This window comes from Pelodiscus sinensis, chromosome 3, assembly GCF_052426305.1.
Source record: "Pelodiscus sinensis isolate ZL-2025 chromosome 3, ASM5242630v1, whole genome shotgun sequence".
NCBI lineage: Eukaryota > Metazoa > Chordata > Testudines > Trionychidae > Pelodiscus > Pelodiscus sinensis.
Window position 1 is genome coordinate 162,964,355 of NC_143054.1, and position 18,130 is coordinate 162,982,484.

An 18,130-nucleotide genomic window follows, 5' to 3' on the forward strand; every position below is an offset into this window, starting at 1 on the left:
ACAAGAGGCTGCAAGCTAGCCATTACATGCCTCTTTGGCCTTTTATTGGTATGTATATAATACATCTCATATTCTATCTGAGGCATCTACTAGGGATGTAAGTGAGTAGTCTATCAGAGGCAGCACCAAGAAGTGGGAAGGGAAGAGGGCACCACGAAGCAGCCAGACCGTGCCGGGAGAGGAGGGGGTGTCACAGCTCCCCACTAGGACCTCCCCATGTCCGTGGCAGCTCAGGCTGGCTGCAAACAGATGCTGCTCCGGCAGCAGCCGCTGTCCGCATGGGGTCGCAGCTCCCTGCTGAGACCCCTCAAGGACAAGGGCTGCTGGACCTGGTGCAAACCAGGACTGAGTAAGCACGGTTCAGTCTTGGCTCATGCCAATCTGGGACCTACCCCCGCTGCAGCTCTGCAGATTAAACAAATTAAGAGTAGTAAATGTAAGAATCTGAGCACCTTCCCCTTTTTGACTAATCATATAGTCAATCAAATTTTTAATCGGCTACACTGGGATGGAGAACCTAAGGCCCAGATGCAGGCCACAGCTTACCTGGATTCAGGCGAAAGACTCGGAGATCCCTCTCAGCATGGGGAACCTGTGCTAGTGTTCCAGCTCCCTCTGCTCCCCCCTCCACACACACACACACACACACGCCCCTCAAGAGGGCTGGAACACCCAAAAATCTACTAGCCTGGGTCCCTCTAGGCTCTGGTATGCAAGGGAAATGTTGGGAATATTTTTCTCCTCTCTGTCACGGGCCACATCCGTGGGGGGTTGATTTTTTGCTTCTCACTAGCGTGGGGGCCCCGATTTTTCTGTGGGTCAGCAGCCCCAACCCAAAAAAAAAGGTTCTCACCATTAGACTACACGATTAGTGAAATACCCGCTTCTCAACATCCCTAGTATCTACAATAATGGGCACAAAAGGAAAAAATAGAAAATTTGGCCTGATGTGTGTTTTAAGAAGTGAAGGCTGTAGGGAACAGCATTGGGGTTTAAACAGACATTATGTTATGGACAATGCTTCAGATGTATCATCCGCAATTAAGATTTGTTTCAATTCCCCATTTCTTTCATGTAGAAGTTTCTTGCAGAACACGGTAACCTACTAAAAATCTGACTTGCGGAATGCATAAATATCTGATAGAATGAACTACAATTGAATATATTGTAACTGCCTCCTCACTTCAGGAAAACCATGGCAATACCTGAGCCATATTTTGGAAAGAAATATGCTTTTTTGTGCTACAACATGTGGCAAGAAACTAGTTGATAATAAATTCCTTCAATTTTAGAAGTTAATGAACATTTTCACATTAACAACAAAAACACTGAAAAAACATTTAAGGGAGGAAAGTCTGAATGCTGTTAATGTGTAGTTCCCTAGTCTTATATCAGTCCTCAAACCCATTAATTTGGATTCAACACTCATCCTTGCTGGCCACTCAAAGTGTTTTCTTCCAACATTAACAAGAAAGCAGCACTAAAAACTTGAAACCAAAATTGTACAAGTGCAAACTACTTTCCTTACCTCCTCCTTGCTTTCTGACACTGTCAGATCAATAAAGATTGGCTCCTCTGAAACCGTAAAAGACATCACAGCATTCTTTTCTTTCCTATCAGATCTGATCTGCCTGGAAACACAAACAGTATATATTTAGGGTAGTAGGAGGGAGAGGGGGAGGGGAATTCATTACTCTGCTTGAGAATACTATAAATTCTCTAAACGGTGACCATTTACAATCTAGCTCTATGTGGACTAAAGACTTATTAATTAAAACGTATTTTAACTAGCAAAAGCAGATCATGCCAATCAGGTTAAATTTCCTTAAAATCCTAAAAGCGTTCTAGCCCAAACAATCCCGAAGTGTTAACATTTAACACACTTTTTAAAAATAAGACATTAAGCAAAGTTTTTGGTCACATAATATGCTCACAGCATGGATTATAGACCTAAGTAGAGACCACAGGTAGCATGCTCAGACACAGCCAAGGAAATTCACATCCTCATTTGAATGTCAGACAGCTGAAGTCACATCATTGCATCAATCCAGAATAATCCTTCTGTTTACCTATAAGCCACAGAATTCAATTCATACTTTTGTGAAAAGTCTGCTCAGTACTGCATATCAACAGATTGTCACAAGGAAAGCCAACATACCACACACTGAGTAACCGGTCACGTGTTGCTGCAGATAAGAAATAGAGCCCTGTAATTCCATCAAAGGGCTGATTTTCATTTGGAGGTCGTACGGTAGTGAACATTAGCATTGAAACAGCTGTTGCATGACCTGTGAAATTCTAGAAGAAATGAAATTTTACTCATGATGGGATAGTGTAGAGCAGCCACATAGTACAATTTTATGTTTAAGCTGTGATGAGGAACATTATGCAAACTGCACTTGTTAAATCCAAGTATAAGAATAAACCAAGACATTTCTGCAGTGTTTTTAGTAAGAACTAGAATTTAGCTGCCTTGAATTATAAAACTCCATGTACAGTTTCTCAAACCTCATGATGTTCATCCAGAGAGAAATTAAATAGGTTACGTCAGGAAAAAGATAGGTGGATTGATAGCTGGAATTTCAAGTTGGGGAAAAATGTTAAAAGTAATCTCTCCAACAACTTTTTTCATTTTACAAAATTCCTTGTGGAACTACCCCATGTGGCAGTGGTACTGAGGTTACCGCTCAAAGTTATTTCCCCATCTATTTATCATCTCATTGGTTTTACTGTTTTTATTTTCAGCCTCCAGCTGAGCATGCTGATCAGGTCAATACAACCTAGTATTTTTTAATTGTGATGACCAGCATGTAATTAATTTCTGTGTTTTGACTAAATTTGTGTCTGTATACAGACTAACAGGACGTTTACTACTATGCCTCCCATCCTGCTTGGGAAACAGGTTAACAGACTAGTAAATGCGATCTGAGATCTCATAGCACTGGATCTCTGATAAAAGCCACTAGCAGAGTCCACCACTGCATCTTAAAGGAGCTTGTTTGGTCTATTTTTATTTTGTCTCTTTATTCAGAATTAAGAGAACATGCATAGAAGGCATTCAGGGAAAGGAACTATACAATGCTTATGCCAGTGATTCCCAAATACTGCTCTGCAGAACCCTGGAGTTCCACGAAGTGAAAGTAAGGGTTCCACAAGAACCTGACCACCCTCCACCCCCGAGCCAGCCGCAGTTTTCCCTGGTGGGTTTTTTTGCTTGACAGTTCTCTCCTCACCCCACTTTTTTTGGTCCACCAGTTTTCCCCAGCGTTTGTTTGTTGGTTTGTTTTTTTGCTTGACAGTTTTTCCACTTTTTGTTTGTTTTGTTTGACCAGGTCCCCCCCCAGCGGGTTGTTTTTTTTTTTTTTTTTAAAGGGTTCTGTGGCCAAATAAAATTGAGAAACACTGGCTTATGTTAACAGCTGGTTTGCACAGGGGCTACCTACAGCACACTCAGACACAGCCAAGGAATTTAGTGTCCTCATTCAACTGTCAGCAAGTCAAAACCACAGTTGAAGGTATCATCATAGTAGCATGTTCCAGTAGCCCCTGGTTAGAAAGTTATTTCATTATAGGCAACACAGCTTGGACATACTGCATCAGAAAATGCTAGTCACAAAGTCACTTTAGTCAGGGAAGGTTTTTTTTTAGATTGAGCATCAAACTTACTCTGTAGATTTCTTTGGTCTCCAGGTCCCACAGTTTGATCGTTCTACCAGCTGAAAGTAACATCTTTCCATCTGGGCTGAGACACAGGGAACTAACGCTACTGTTGTCACCTTTCCATTTGCTAGCAAGGAAACAGAGGAAGGGAGAAAGGAAAGGGACACCAATTACTCTCAATCTCAGAGCAGTAATGTTCAGGAGGCAAAGAAAAACACTACAAGTTGTGTCAGTGAGTTTTCTGTCCCCTTCCCAAAGTTGTTTGCACACAAGAATATTAGTGTGAATACAATTAAAATGGAACACACAATTGATCCACTGATGCCCTTTAACATTTAAGTGTATGTTACACTAGTGAAAGTTCTCTTCACTCAGAACAGACATTGAATGAGCCACAATAATATATCATTCCTCCTGTACCATGCCCCAGAATGCGTGCTCAACTTGTTCTGGAGAGACCATTTCTACAGTGTAAGACTGCTGGTGCTAGTATTGTGGCTTAGTTAATTAAAGGACTTTTTGAGATCCTTGAATAAAGGTGTTATAAAAGGTATCAAATGCAGCCATGGACACAGTGACCAAACATATTTCACACAGGTCACTAAGCTGCAAGAAGAGGATTAATGTTCAATGTAAGAAGAAGTGACCCATGCAACCCACCAAATCTTTGGTTCATTATTTTAAGGCAGCTTTCTGAAATGCTTCAATGCAAGACTCCAAAGGTTTAATATATTCAAAAACCAGGCTACTTTGTTCAATACAGCCTCTCTCCGAGTTACGAACAAGTTACGGACCAAACACTTGGCTGTAACTTGATCTGTTCGTAACTCGGACCCAATTAAGTTACACGCGACCGCGCTGTTTGTAAGCGCGGGTCGCGTTCGTAACTCGGGGATTGCCTTTATGACCGCTCCATGGGAGCTTTGGTTCTTAAGTGTGAACGGTCGTAACTCGACCATTCGCAACTTGGGGAGCGGCTGTACAATCCTTAGCAATCCAGAGTTTTTTGGTTTCATATTCTCTACCAAAGAGGGAAACAACAAGACTAAGCAAACAGCATCAAAACTGACTTTTACCTATTTAAATAAGCCCAGAGAAGAAGACAAATCTGAACCAATCAATATTAACTATGACAATCAAAAGTTACTATATAAAGATTCCTTCCATATAAACTATTTAAATAAAAGATAACAAAGGAAAAACTCTATTATGATACTGATGACAAATCAAGGATGCAATCAGACAAACTGCAACAGCAACAGAGAGGACAGCAGAAGTCTTCCTCCCCTCCTTTTGAGTATGTTCTGTATTTATCACCTTCTCCACTGCCCCAAAAGAGCAGCTTAGGCTACATCTAGACTACAAGCTTCTTTCGAAAGACTACAAACCAGTACTTTCGAAAAAGCAAGCTGCTTTTTCGAAAGAGAGCACCCAGGCAGTCTGGATGCTCTCTTTCGAAAAAGCAGTTTACATAACCTAGTGCCTTTTTTCAAAAGAGCACTTCCGAAAAAAGGCATTCTTCCTTGTAAAACAAGGTTTTCCACAGTTGAAAGAACACAGCAGCAGTCTAGTCGCAGGCCACTTTTTTCGAAAAAACCCTATAGTCTAGACACACCCTTAGTGTTCACACCCATGCAGTGCTTGCATTTCTTATCAAAAGAAGAATGGAAATGTCCTCCTGTTCTGTGGCTGATCTTTCCAATTTTGAAATGGAAACATTCTTGGGCAATGTTTCCCATTGGAATTAGTTAATTGGATGCCCACCAGGATCACAGATTCAATATTTGTGTGTCAGTGGAGATTTCAAAACATATTTCAGAGTTGACTGTTCTAATACAGTTTCATAATCCTTGTTAAAAAGACACAATTTGAAATCTAGTCCATTTCAACAAGTTTAAAGTAGTTTCAGATGCCATACCTGTCTTTAGATCCTTGTAGGAGGACCCCTTGAGAATTTTGGGGGGTGGGGGGAGGGTGTCACTTTTCTGTGTCTTAAAAGTCTATTTCTGTCCTATTACTGTGTAAATACCCCAAAAGCAGGGAGTGAAAAATCCTTTTACCTTAGAACGATAAATGACAAATAAAACTGTCCACAGAAAAAATATTTTTATTTTTTTTAATCCTGTAACATTAGGTGCGACTTGTTGCAACTGCAGGTAAAGGGGCTTTCAGACAGTGATTGCATGCCTTGAGTTTATATATTTTAGTTAATTTTTTTCCATAGTCATCTACAAGCATGGCTAAATGCAGGGAACATAGTCTCTTTCAACCCTTCATTACCACAACAAAGGATAGGAAGGAAGCCATTTTTAAATGCTTTGAGAAACTAAACAAGTCATATGATAAACCCACTCTTCTGAACAATTCAACCCTTAGCAGTTATTTTTATGGCATCTGCAAATTCACATGTTCATCAAAGGAATGTGCTGGTTCCAGTGACGCACCTTCAAAAGCAAGACTAGTTAATAATGCTTCCATGAAAGTTACCTAATCAAACATCCTGTGCTACTTTTGGCTTAGTGAGCTACTGGGAACTCAGGTGAACCTGAATCGACCCATTGAGATCAATGTTACAATAAGGACATTTTTAAGGAATACATTTATTTAATTTATTTCTTTAAAATATTTTACCCTGCCTCTCTATTTAAAATATTTGAGGCAGCTTACAACATTTTTTAAAACACAATAAATAAATATATATAAAGTAAAATACAAGACAAGACCCTAAAGTGTGGGGGAGGGAGAAAAACATAAAACCTGCTAAAATAAGAGGAGGGGGACAGACACACACACACACACACACACACATGCGTGTGCACGTAAATATACAAATACAGATCAGTTTTCAATGAACACAAGGGTTATGACGCACCTTGGGGAGCATAAAAGTTGTTCAGAAAAGAGAAAAATTCCCTACAAAGATTTTTTAGAATGTATCATTAAAACAAGCAGAGACCTATCTGCACAGTACTAATTAATCATTAGATGGTGTCGCTTTTGCAGAATCCTAACAATAACATTAATGTGGCTTTCAGTGAAGAAATTAGGAGAAGCATACAGGCTTACTACTAAGTTAGCCCATCTTTTCCTCAATGGTTCAGTGGTTGAGGGAGACTTACAGAGAACCAAGAAACCCCAAAACTTCTAATCCCCTACTCTTACATACAATTTTAAACTCTTTCATTACCACAACCATAGCTCAAAACTCTTAATGCTTTTGTAAGAAGTCCACTATTCTGTTTACATTATTAAAGACAATTACTTCAAGGAAATGGCACAAAATAAAATGTACGTCACCATGTCAATGACAGCTTAGGCAAACATATCCACACTTGCTGTACTCTAGATAACTTGCTAAAATAGAAGTGAGTATGCTGTGGTGAGTAGGGTTATAAATCCTGTTTAAGTGGTTAACTACTTAAACACTGTTTAACCAGTTAACTGATTAAAGGGGAAGCAGCCCGTTCCCACCCCCCACTGGGCTGGAGCACCCTCCGCCACAGGCATAGGTACCTAGGCCCAACACTGAGAGAAGAAGCTCCTGCCTGTACCCACCCCCCTCCAGCCCACTGGAGCAGCCCCTGTCTGCAGAGCAGCTCTCTGCTCATTGCAGGAGGGGAGCTGCTCCAGCCTCCACAGGTTAACCAGAACCAGTTAGCTTCACCAATTAAGGGTAACGTTTACTAGTTAACCTTTCAGATCCCTAGTGGTGGGAGCTTCAGTGGAAGTTGCAAATACATACTCAGGCATACCGAGGCGAATACATACTCAGGGGAATCAGCCAAGCTTGTGAAGCCCACACCACAGTGTGCCCTTCCTTCTAGTTTTAATGAGCTGGACTATGAAAGTTGACACTCATTGCCCTGGCTGCAGTGCAGACATACCCTGAGAATTCCCTTTCAGAACACACCTGACTTGATTCTGTGCAATATCACCCAAGAGCATGCACCCAGCCGTGATATTGCACGGGGGGGGGGGGGGGGTGCAAAGGTTGCTTCATGCTACCCCTTTGTTTCTTCCGAATTCCGAGCTGTTGCAGGACTAAAATTGCTCAAGCTTCCCTATTGCTTCTGTAACTTATGGCACCCTCCCCAGTGCTAGAACTACGGGCTGTGTAGCAGCTCAGAATTAGTGCAGCACCTAGTACAATGGGCATACCACATCTTCCCCACCCCTGTGCACTGAGATATTTAGTAGAACTACCCGCACCAATGCCATGGTTTCAGAGCAGCATACAGCCGCATCAGGAGAGAAGCCAACTCACTTACCAAGATCACTTAAGACTCATTCCATTCCAGATACTTTATAATCTCCAACACACACCAGCACAGCTTTTATATCAAAATTTGCTATTCCAAACACATTGTGAGCTAGATATTGAAAGAATGACTGATCCATTCTGTGATCAAACACGGGAATTTAAAGTTACATGAAAATGATACAATGCTATACAGGCAGTCCCCGGGTTACGTACAAGATAGGGACTGTAGGTTTGTTCTTAAGTTGAATTTGTATGTAAGTCAGAACTGGCGTCCAGATTCAGCCGCTGCTGAAACTGACCAGCGGCTGACTACAGGAAGCCAGAGGCAGAGTTGCTCTGCCCTGGGCTTCCTGGAATCAGCCGCTGATCCGTTTCAACAGCGGCTGAATTTGGATGCCTGGGGTAGAGCAGCTGGGGCGCTGCGGGGTAGGACCCTGCAGCGCCGCACCTCAGCGTCGTGGGGACCAACCCGGCAGCATCACAGCAGCTCTACCCCAGGTGTCCCCAAGTCAGCCGCTGCTGAAACTGATCAGCGGCTGATTCCAGGAAGCTGGGGCAGAGCAACTCTGCCTTGGGCTTCCTCGAATCAGCCGCTGATCAGTTTTCAGCAGCGGCTGACTTGGGGATGCCTGGGGTAGAGCAGCTGGGGTGCTGCCGGGTTGGTCCAGTAGCGCCAAGGAGCGGCGCTGTGGGACCAACCCGGCAGCACCCCAGCTGCTCTACCCCAGGCATCGTGGGCGAGAAAAGCCTGGTCAGCTTGGGGGGGGGGGGGGGAGGGACACTACCTACGCGCCCCCCCCCCCCCAGCAGACCAGGGAGACACGGGTGGCGGGACCACCAAGACGCACCGCGGTCCTGCCTGCATCCTCCACAGCTTTGCTCCACATCTCCCTGGTCTGCTGGGGAGGGGCTCCCCCCAGCAGACCAGGGAGACGCGGAGCAAAGACACGGAGCACGCGGGCAGCGGGACAGCCGTGGCGCGTCTGGGCTATCCTGCTGCCTGCGTGCTCCGCGGCTTTGCTCCGCGTCTCCCTGGTCTGCTGGGGGGGGGCGGGCTTCCCCCCCTGCAGACCAGGGAGACGCGGAGCAGCTTTTCTCACCCCGGAGGACGTGGGCGGCGGGACCGCGGCGCATCTGGGCGTCCCGCCGCTCCCGTCCTCCGGGGCGAGAAAAGCCCCGTTCGTAACTGCGGATCTGACATAAGTCAGAACCGTGTAACTCGGGGACTGCCTGTACTAAGCAAGATACTGAATCGGAGACCCTGTCACAATCTAAGGCTGTGGCCACACTAGCATTTTTCTTACAACTCTCACCAGCAGTAGAGCTAGAACAGACTGCTTCTGGCAAGTCAGCACTAGTGCTTCCACCCTTTCTACCACCAGTGGAACTATACTATGGATGTTAAAGACTAGTCCACTATCAGACAGAGGCAGCAAAGGGGGAGGGAAGAGAGGGAGTGCTTGAAAGTGGCAGCACAACACAAGTGAGCCCGCGATCAGCTGTGTGGCCCTGCTGCTTTGAAACACCAACACAGCATTCAAAGGGGTTGTGCACGCTATCCCTTTGAAAGGCCACCCCCTGCTGAGCCCGAGATCAGCTGTGCGGCACTATCCAGCTGACCGCGGATTCTATGGAAATGCCCCACTGGAGCCCAGGATCAACTGGGGAGTCACCAGCTCACCTCAGGCTCCACATGCGCAGTGCTGCACAGCTGATCCCAGGTTCCACAAAAATGCTGCACTAAAGCCTAGGATTAGCTGGGGAGTTCTCAGCGGACCCCAGCTCCGCATGACACTTCAAAGCTGACACCCACATGCAGCCCAAAGTCAGAGGGACTTCCCACTGGCCCGGGCTGCACAGGAGTTCTGCATTCCTCCTTTGAAATGTACGAGAGCCCTAGCATGAGCTCTTGTGCATTTCAAAGCAGGAAGGCAGAAGTACCTATCGACTAGTCGATGGAAATTCCATTGACTACTAGACTAGTCAATTAACTGCTAGTTAACATCCTTAAGCTGTACCAATGACAATACAATGTCACAAGGGTTAAGTGTCCTAGAGAGTGCTAGCTTTATCAAAGATGGCACTTAAAACACAAATATCTTCTTGACTTGTAATTTTCAAAGCAGATTTTGCAAAATTAAAAAAATTGCTACTCTAGCAATTGCTTTCTTCAGTTTTGTTTTGCAGTACTATAAACAGCACAAGCCTGCGCAGATAGCCAAGAGTAAGCTGTTGCCATTGCACATCAGCAGTGAGTTAAAACAAGTGGGTCTCTCAGTGAGGCATTCAGCTTAATGAACAGGAAAAGAAAACTCCTTTAACAGACACTATGATGTCAGGTTAAATAGTTCCTACTTTACACCATCATGAGAGAATATCCTCTGGATTCCCAAAGGCAGTGGTTCCCAACCTGTGGTCTGCGGCAGGCTTGATCCTTCCTTCCCCCCCCCCCCTTCCCCCAGGGCTCTGTGCCTGGCCAAGTGTGAAGCCAAGGGTGAAGTGTGTGGGCAGGAGCTGCTTTCAAGGGTGGAATTGCGTCTGGAGAACAGGATGAAAAGCAAGCAGCGTCCCAGATGGCACAGCTGCTGCCTCCCCCCTAGCCTCCCAAAATTCCGCCCTTGTGCCATATCCTCCACGGATGGGCAGGGCATGGAGGGCACAGAAAGCAGTTGAGAAAGCAGTGTGGGCCAAGCAGAGGGGAAGGAGGGGGAGGTTGGGTCTGTGAAATTTTTATAGATTTTAAAGCGGTCCATATGCTTGAAAAGTTGGGAATCACTGCCCTAAGGTAAAACTTTCAAAAGCGTGTAAGTTTAAAAGCCACACACACACAGACTTCTGAAAATGCTGTACAGGCAGTCCCCGAGTTACGCAGGATCTGACTTATGTCAGATCCGCACTTACGAACGGTGCTCTCTCGACCCGGAGCTCGCAGGCAGCGGGACCACCCAGAGCGCAGTGGTCCCGCCACCTCAACCTCCGGGGTGAGAAAAGCTGCTCCGGGTGCCCCTGGTCTGCTGGGGACCGTCTCTAGCAGACCAGGGACACCGGGAGCAAAGCCGCAGCGGCGGCGGGGTACTGCACCTCTGAGGCTTTGCTCCCCGTGTCCGTGGTCTGCTGGGGGGGGGCACGCAGCTAGTGCGCGCCCCCCCCCCCCCAAGACCAGGCTTTTGTTGTGTACCCTGGGGTAGAGCAGCTGGGGTGCTGCCGGGTTGGTCCTGCAGGGACCTACCTGGCAGCCCAGCTGTTCTGTCCCAGGCTCGAGATTCAGCCGCTGCTGAAACTGATCAGTGGCTGATTCCAGAAAGCTGGGGGCAGAGCAATTCTGCCTCCAGCTTCCTGTAATCAGCCCCTGGTCAGTTTCAGCAGCAGCGGCTGAATCTGGAGCCAGTTCCGACTTACATACAAATTCAACTTAAGAACAAACCTATAGTCCCTATCTTGTACGTAACCCGGGGACTGCCTGTACTTAGTACTGCCTTTTCCAAAGATTCCAGACTTACGTCAAAAAAGAAAGTAGTTATAAAGTGCTTAAAAAAAAAAAATCACAGGCCATATTCATGAAACACAACAAACAGTGGTGAGGACTGCATAGCTGTTGGTGTCATGCTGGAGGCTTGGTCTACACTGGGAATTTAGATCAAACTGAGGCACATTTGACTGAATTTCTAAACAGAGCATCCACACCACCAAGCCCATTCTGCCTACTTTAAGAGCCATTAAAGTCTTTTTCTGTACTCCTGATTTCACAAGGACTAATGCTAAATTCGACAGTGCATGGTCGACTTTATGGTAGTGCAGATACAGCACTATGAAAGCTCAAGTCCTGGTCTCTGGGAGTTGTCCCACAATGCCCTCTGTGACTGTTCTGGCCAGGACCTTGAATTTTACTGCATTCCAGGTAAATAGGAAAAGCCCACGGAAAAGCTTAATTTCATTTCTTGTATGGCCAGTGTGCTGAGCAGACAGCACACCTGACTACAAGTTCCCAGGGTTGCAGACAAGCACCAGAATGGAACATGCAGGAGATCGTGGACCTTACTGCTGTGTGGGGAGGGAAGGCAAAAGGAATGCAGATATCTATGCCAAGACCGTGAAGGGCACGGAGGAGAAAGGACGTGTCATCAATATCCAGCGGGGCCAAGTAAAAATAAATGAGCTAAGGCAGCTGTATCAGAATACAAAGGAGGCAAACGGACTGTCTGGATCATCACTGCAAACTTGCAGCTTCTATGAGCAGCTTCATGCGATCCTAGAGAGACCCGACCATCTTCCCTAGCCAGTCCATGGATTCCTCCCAAGACCTTCCTATGGCAGCTTCAGGCAGCAGTGTGGAGGATAGCATGGATGAAGAGAAGAATGTTCAGCAGGCAAGTGCTCTAACCGATGTCACCGACAACCAAGACCTTTTCATAACTTTGGAGACAATCACCTCCTCCACAGACATCTTCGCAGCCTATACGGGGGAGGGGAAGGGGGGGAGGTCGTCCCCAGAACATGCCTGAAAACAGAGCAGGAACGCTCCCTGTACAACTCCATAAAGCTCTCAGAGGAACTCTGATTCTTCTCGCAAGGTTTCTGGGGAGACCTGCCTTATTGCGTCCTCCACAGTAGGACACCTTTCCATGCCAAGCTAGCAGTAAGTGGTCTGGAGTCACTGCAGCACAAAGCACTGCAGCATAAGGCCCAGGTTTCGGGCCACATTCACTCATCTCTGAATCACACAGTGATAGGAGCAGATGCTGACTTATATCTCACATGGAAACCTGGATAAAGAAGGGTAAGCTGTTAGCTGATGAATATGCAGTAAACCTCTGTTTGCTCAACCCTAAGGAAGCCCCTTAAGCTTGAGCCCCTACCCTGCCTTATCACCACTCTCAGACCCTCTCCTCCTGCATGGTCCCATGGGAAGGGAAAGCGAAGTAAACAGGGGAAGGGGTGATGTGCCAAACACACAAGACGCCACATAAGCCCATTCCCTGCCACCACACCCGGACACCTTCCCCCTTTGCAGGCTCAAGTCCTGGCCTGTCCCTTAACATGCCTACCACCAAAATGAGGACAGCTGCTCCCCTAAGAACTCTGGTGTACCTGCTGGATAGTGGCTGCTCGAAAGCATAATTGTGGCCTTGTACATAACACATCCCTAGTGTCTCTAGACCTGTGATGGCCAACATGCTAGATGCTAGCCACATGTGGCTATTTGTTCAAGACAACTAGCCACACTCAATTCAACCATGTGGCTATTTGGCCAATTTAGCCACTATAGTGGCTACTGCTTCAGAACTGGCTGGGCACCACAGCTCTAGACAGACTTTCCTTTTTGCTAACAGATTAGATTTTACACTCAATGTATCTCCTGTAAAGTCTGTCCTTCATTGTCTGTTAGTGGGAACAGCAGTAAGATGTTACACACTCCCCTGTCCAACTGGCACAAATCCACAGGCGAAAACAGAGTGCGGATGACATGTTCAAGGAGAAATGCATCCACCCACTTGGAGAGGGAAACCTTAAGCAAGTGGAGAATATGCTGCTGCTGAAGATAAGATGAGAGCAGAGCATGAGGACAGGAGAGCATGCAGGGAGCTGGAAGTGAAGAAGCAGGAGAGAATCTTGAAGACCACAGTGGATGTGAAGAACCACATGAAGGCCTGTCACTCTGCAGTGACACTCTGGCACTGCAAGTGCAGAAGGTGAGGGCCCACAAGAGAGCTTCGATTTACACACAAAACCATTAAAATGTTGTGACATAGTGGGGGGAACTTGCTGGCTTCTATGGGTCTGTGGTAACCCCACTGGCTGCCGCCAGTACCACAGCCCAGAAGGACAGGGATGGGTCATTATGCAAAGGGATCTCTCAACTGGTCTGACCAGCTAACCCCCATGGAGAGGAACAAAGGAAGGTGGATGCTGCCCTGGCTGTGGGGCAGGGCTGGAGGAGAGGGAGTTAGTTTCTGTCTGGGAGGATGGAGGAAGCAGCCTCAGCAACAGGCTGAGGGGTTTAGAAGCCAAGACCCCCCTCCCATATCAAGGGGGGCTGAGGCATCCTAGGCCTGCCCTGTAACCTGATGACATCTGTGCTGTGCTGTATACTGGAGAAGCAATAAACCACCTATATTCTACTGGCTGGTGGAGTCTGTTCGTGCCATTACGGGGGTGCAGGAGGCGGGGGACCCCAACGCGCCGTCACACTTTATTAGTCAAATTTGTACAATCACCTTGGATTCAACACTTGTTAATCCATTTAAGAGTGACTAATGTTAATTTAACATAAATCAAGTTCCTACTGATGTATCAATGTAGGCTTACATTGCTGAAGAATATTCTTAAACTATATTAATATAATTCACTCAAACCAGACTAAGAATATACACTCAAGAGCATTAATCAGTACAAGTTTCATCAGTAGAAAAGGCCTGAAATAGTGACAACACAAGACAGATCAAGTTTTTAATACAGAAAGTTGCAGCAACAGTTAAGTCTTCCCGTGTGCCTGCACACACCCTTTGCATCTTACATTGGATGGTGACTGAGTTACAATAGCGTAAGAGGAAATAAACACTCATAGGTCATTACACCAAGAGGATGTGAGCAGGGATGTAAGCGAGTAGTCGACTACTAGATAAGCCTAAGTTTATTGGATAGTTGAGCTAACTATTGCATCCCTCCTGCCACTTGCTGCCTCTGTATTAGAGGCAGCAAGGGAAGGGGGAGCAGCATAGTCTCCAGAGTGCCGCCTCCCACCCTGTTGCGGTCTTTATCAGAGGCAGCAGTGGGGTGAGGGGAAGACAGATAGCAGAGGGGGAAGGCTGCCATGAAGTAGCTTCTGCCCACAGTGGCCCAGACACGCCACAGGCAGAGGCTGCTGCTATGAAGCAGCCCCTATCTGCGGTAAGCCAGGCTGGCCGCAGGCAGGAGCTCCTCTGGCAGTGGCCTGTTTGTGGTGGCTGGTCTGGCCATGAACAGGGGCTGCTGCTGGAACAGCCTCTGTCCGCAAGGGGGCACAGCTCCGCACTGGAACCTCCCCACAGAAAGCAGCTGCTGGACCTGGTGTGAGCTAGTACTGAGCAAGCCTGGCTCTATCCCAGCTTGCACTGATCCGGGACCTACCCCTGCTGCAACTCTGCATTGTAAATGTAAGTACAAGCCAGGCTGCATGTGCACCTAGCTCTTACTACATTTAAACTGCAGAACCGCAGCAGGGGTAGCTCCTGGACCAGCACAAACTGGGAAAGAGCATCTTCCCTTAGCAACTAATTGTTTAGTCAATACTAAACAATATTGACTACACGATTAATCAGTTACCCACCTCTTAACATCCTTAGATGCAAGTAGAGTAGCAGTTGTCCTGTAGACTCAGGAATTCTGCCAAATTTAGTTCTGCTGAAAACATTTTAAGTGGTAAAGCTAAAGGGTCATTTCTGTGCATTACTTAGAAGAAAGGCTTACAGAACCTTTAACATGTTATATCTTCCGCATTCCATGCAACCCTACCATACATGTTGAAGTCAGAGCAACAAGTGACCTACAACACCAACAGTGAAGTCCCCAATTAAACATGATGTTTAGTAAAATTATGTAATATACTCAATATTGCATAGCAGAGAGAACCAATTTTTTGAGATTTCCTACTTTTTAAAGCCAGTTCTATTTCCAAGGTTTTAGTTCTTGCAAGAAATAAGTTAAAGTTCCATCTACATTAATTAGGATGACCATTAGCTGCTGTATAAGCCATTTTTACAGATCTGTCTAGACTGCCACAGTTGCCTGTAGTCTACACTAGCCAGAGGCAACATTTCCCTAAGTAACATGAACAGCAGCACCATTGCCTTAAGTATTCTACAGATAAGCTTGCTAGTGCATAGTCTGCCTGCCACTGTTAGTATCTATAATTTAAAACAGACAACCCTAACTGTGACATGCAACTGTACAAGCATATAGTTTTAAATCAGACAACATGACAGGATGCTAGCTGCTGTATTTCACTGGTAATGGCTCTGAGACAATTTTGCTACCCTTGCTACTTTCTGCACAGCACACAACGTATTAAGAGCAAACCAAGTTCACTCTTACGGGCATATTTCAAAAATGTGTGAATATTTGCTTGTGAAATCAGGTTTTGAAAAAACAGTCCAAAAACCAGTTCTGAGTAATTCAAATTAGGGATGTGAAAGGTTAACCAGTAAGCATCCCCTTTAATGGCTCTAGTTAACTGGTGAATGCTGAAGCAGCTTCACAGAGAGGGAAGGGGCACAGGCAAGGGCTACTGGTGAGTCCTCCACCCCGCAAATGGTTAACCAATTAATACACGATTTAACATCCCTAATTCAAACTTATATTTTCATTTTGAATGGTAACCAGAACAACTGTTATATGGAAACCTCCAACTAGACCTGAGCAAAATGCTTTGACGAGGGGAAAGGAGTGTGCAAAAGAAATGCTGAAGTTGTTGACTGGAGACCAGTCTCACTCACCACTTCACTTTGTAGGTCTGTGTGTTCCATTCCACAATGTGTTTGTCTTCTGAACAACTATATAAACAACCATTGTCCTGGTGCCACCTTACACAGTTTATTTTATTGTCATGACCACCATCCTACAAAAGAAGAAAAGCTTTAATTGTTAGTGGGCAAATGAAACACGCCTCAGCTAAGGAGTTTTCTTGAAATCAGTATATTAAACAAGACACTTTTCAGGGTCTAAATCAGGTTATAGAAATTATTAAAAAATGTATTCACCCAAACAAAGAGGTGAGAATATATGGCAATTTTAAGATGGTCTCACACATGCAGCTTCATGATAAAAATAAGTGGTTACACCATTAAAACTCTTTAAGTGATGATAGTTTTAGTGATGTAATTCAAGCTAGCTCTAGAACTGAAAAGTCACAGAAAGAAAAACATCCTCCCCCTCCCAGCATCATGTGTTTGAAGATTGGGAATTTAACAGTGTGGGGGGAAAATGCACTAGATTATATTAATCTGAGACCTCTTATTAGAGCTCAAATGACTATCAAAGAGCAGCAACAACATTTTACTAAGAATCTGATTTAAGCAGAACGAGGGGATGAAACACACGCCTAGAAGTTACTGGATATGCTTCCAAAAGATTTAAACAGTCTGTAAGAACATTGCTAACTGCTTTTAGCCATAATTTGAGAGCTTCCTGTAAAATTCTGCTGAATGTTATTAATTAAGCACCAGCCTGCTCAAAAAGCTAAGAAAATGTCTTCACTGCAAGTCAGCAGTGAGCGAAACCAAATATCACAGCAAGGCATTCTGCTTAGAAATGTGATAGAAATGTAGCCGTGTTAGTCTGGTGTAGCTGAAACAAAATACAGGACTATGTAGCACTTTAAAGACTAACAAGATGGTTTATTAGATGATGAGCTTTCGTGGGCCAGACCCGGGTCTGGCCCACGAAAGCTCATCATCTAATAAACCATCTTGTTAGTCTTTAAAGTGCTACATAGTCCTGTATTTTGTTTCTGCTTAAAAATGGACAGAGAAAAATGTTATATTTCAAAACAAAAAATGACAGTAGTAATGACAAGGTAAGGAATGTTCTTGCAATTCCAAATATCTTTAAAAACAGAACACAAATATAACCCACTATTCTATTACTTAAAAAAGACAAAGGGACTGTAACCCCTGCTTGCTACACTTGCCAACCCACCTATCTGTCCACCACAGCTGGATCGTGACCTCCCCTCCTACCTACGCGCTCCAGGAGGGGGGCTGCATGCAACCAGATGGAGCTAGACCATAGGGCATGCCTCAGAATTGGGCCGGGGACAGGACACTGCGACTAGGTGGAGGTTGGGCCCTGATTGGGCAGGATGTCTGGCGGGAAGAAGGGGGCAGGAGCAGGTATGGGTGCGTGAGGTGTTGGGGGTGAGGCATTTCCTTTTTTTGAGCTGTGTGCGGCACTCAGGCACTGAAGGCTTTCCAGCTGCTCCAACTGGGAAGCTACCTCCATCCCCACTTCTACTTCCAGGTCCAGGGCCACAATGCTAAGACCCAGCAGAGAACCACTGCCTGCCTCGAGCTCCAACCTCGTGCCCTCCCTGCCTTGCTCGCACAATTACAATGCCAGTGCCAGATTCCTGTGGGAGAGGAAGGGAGGAGAAAGTTATGAGGCTCTATGCTGGATCCAGATTGCACAGCATGCATGCTTCCCAACAAGCCAGATCCAGCGCAGTACCTCGGGGGA

General features: G+C 45.6%; 1 protein-coding gene and 2 non-coding genes across 3 annotated transcripts in view; all 3 read right to left on the reverse strand.

Moving 5' to 3' along the window:
* The window catches only part of WDR43 (WD repeat domain 43), a 44,022-nt gene that overhangs the window by 16,056 nt on the left and 9,836 nt on the right, over window positions 1-18,130 (reverse strand). The window contains exons 3-6 of the mRNA XM_075925364.2: window positions 16,393-16,514; window positions 3,667-3,787; window positions 2,159-2,298; window positions 1,529-1,631 (exon numbers count right to left, since the gene is read on the reverse strand). Coding sequence (XP_075781479.1) covers window positions 1,529-1,631; window positions 2,159-2,298; window positions 3,667-3,787; window positions 16,393-16,514 — 486 coding nt within the window. The remainder of the gene's footprint in view (window positions 1-1,528; window positions 1,632-2,158; window positions 2,299-3,666; window positions 3,788-16,392; window positions 16,515-18,130) is intronic.
* LOC112544584 (small nucleolar RNA SNORD53/SNORD92) lies at window positions 3,447-3,530 on the reverse strand. The gene has a single exon (XR_003087928.1). It is a non-coding gene; the product is annotated as a small nucleolar RNA SNORD53/SNORD92 (small nucleolar RNA).
* LOC112544585 (small nucleolar RNA SNORD53/SNORD92) lies at window positions 17,123-17,190 on the reverse strand. The gene has a single exon (XR_003087929.1). It is a non-coding gene; the product is annotated as a small nucleolar RNA SNORD53/SNORD92 (small nucleolar RNA).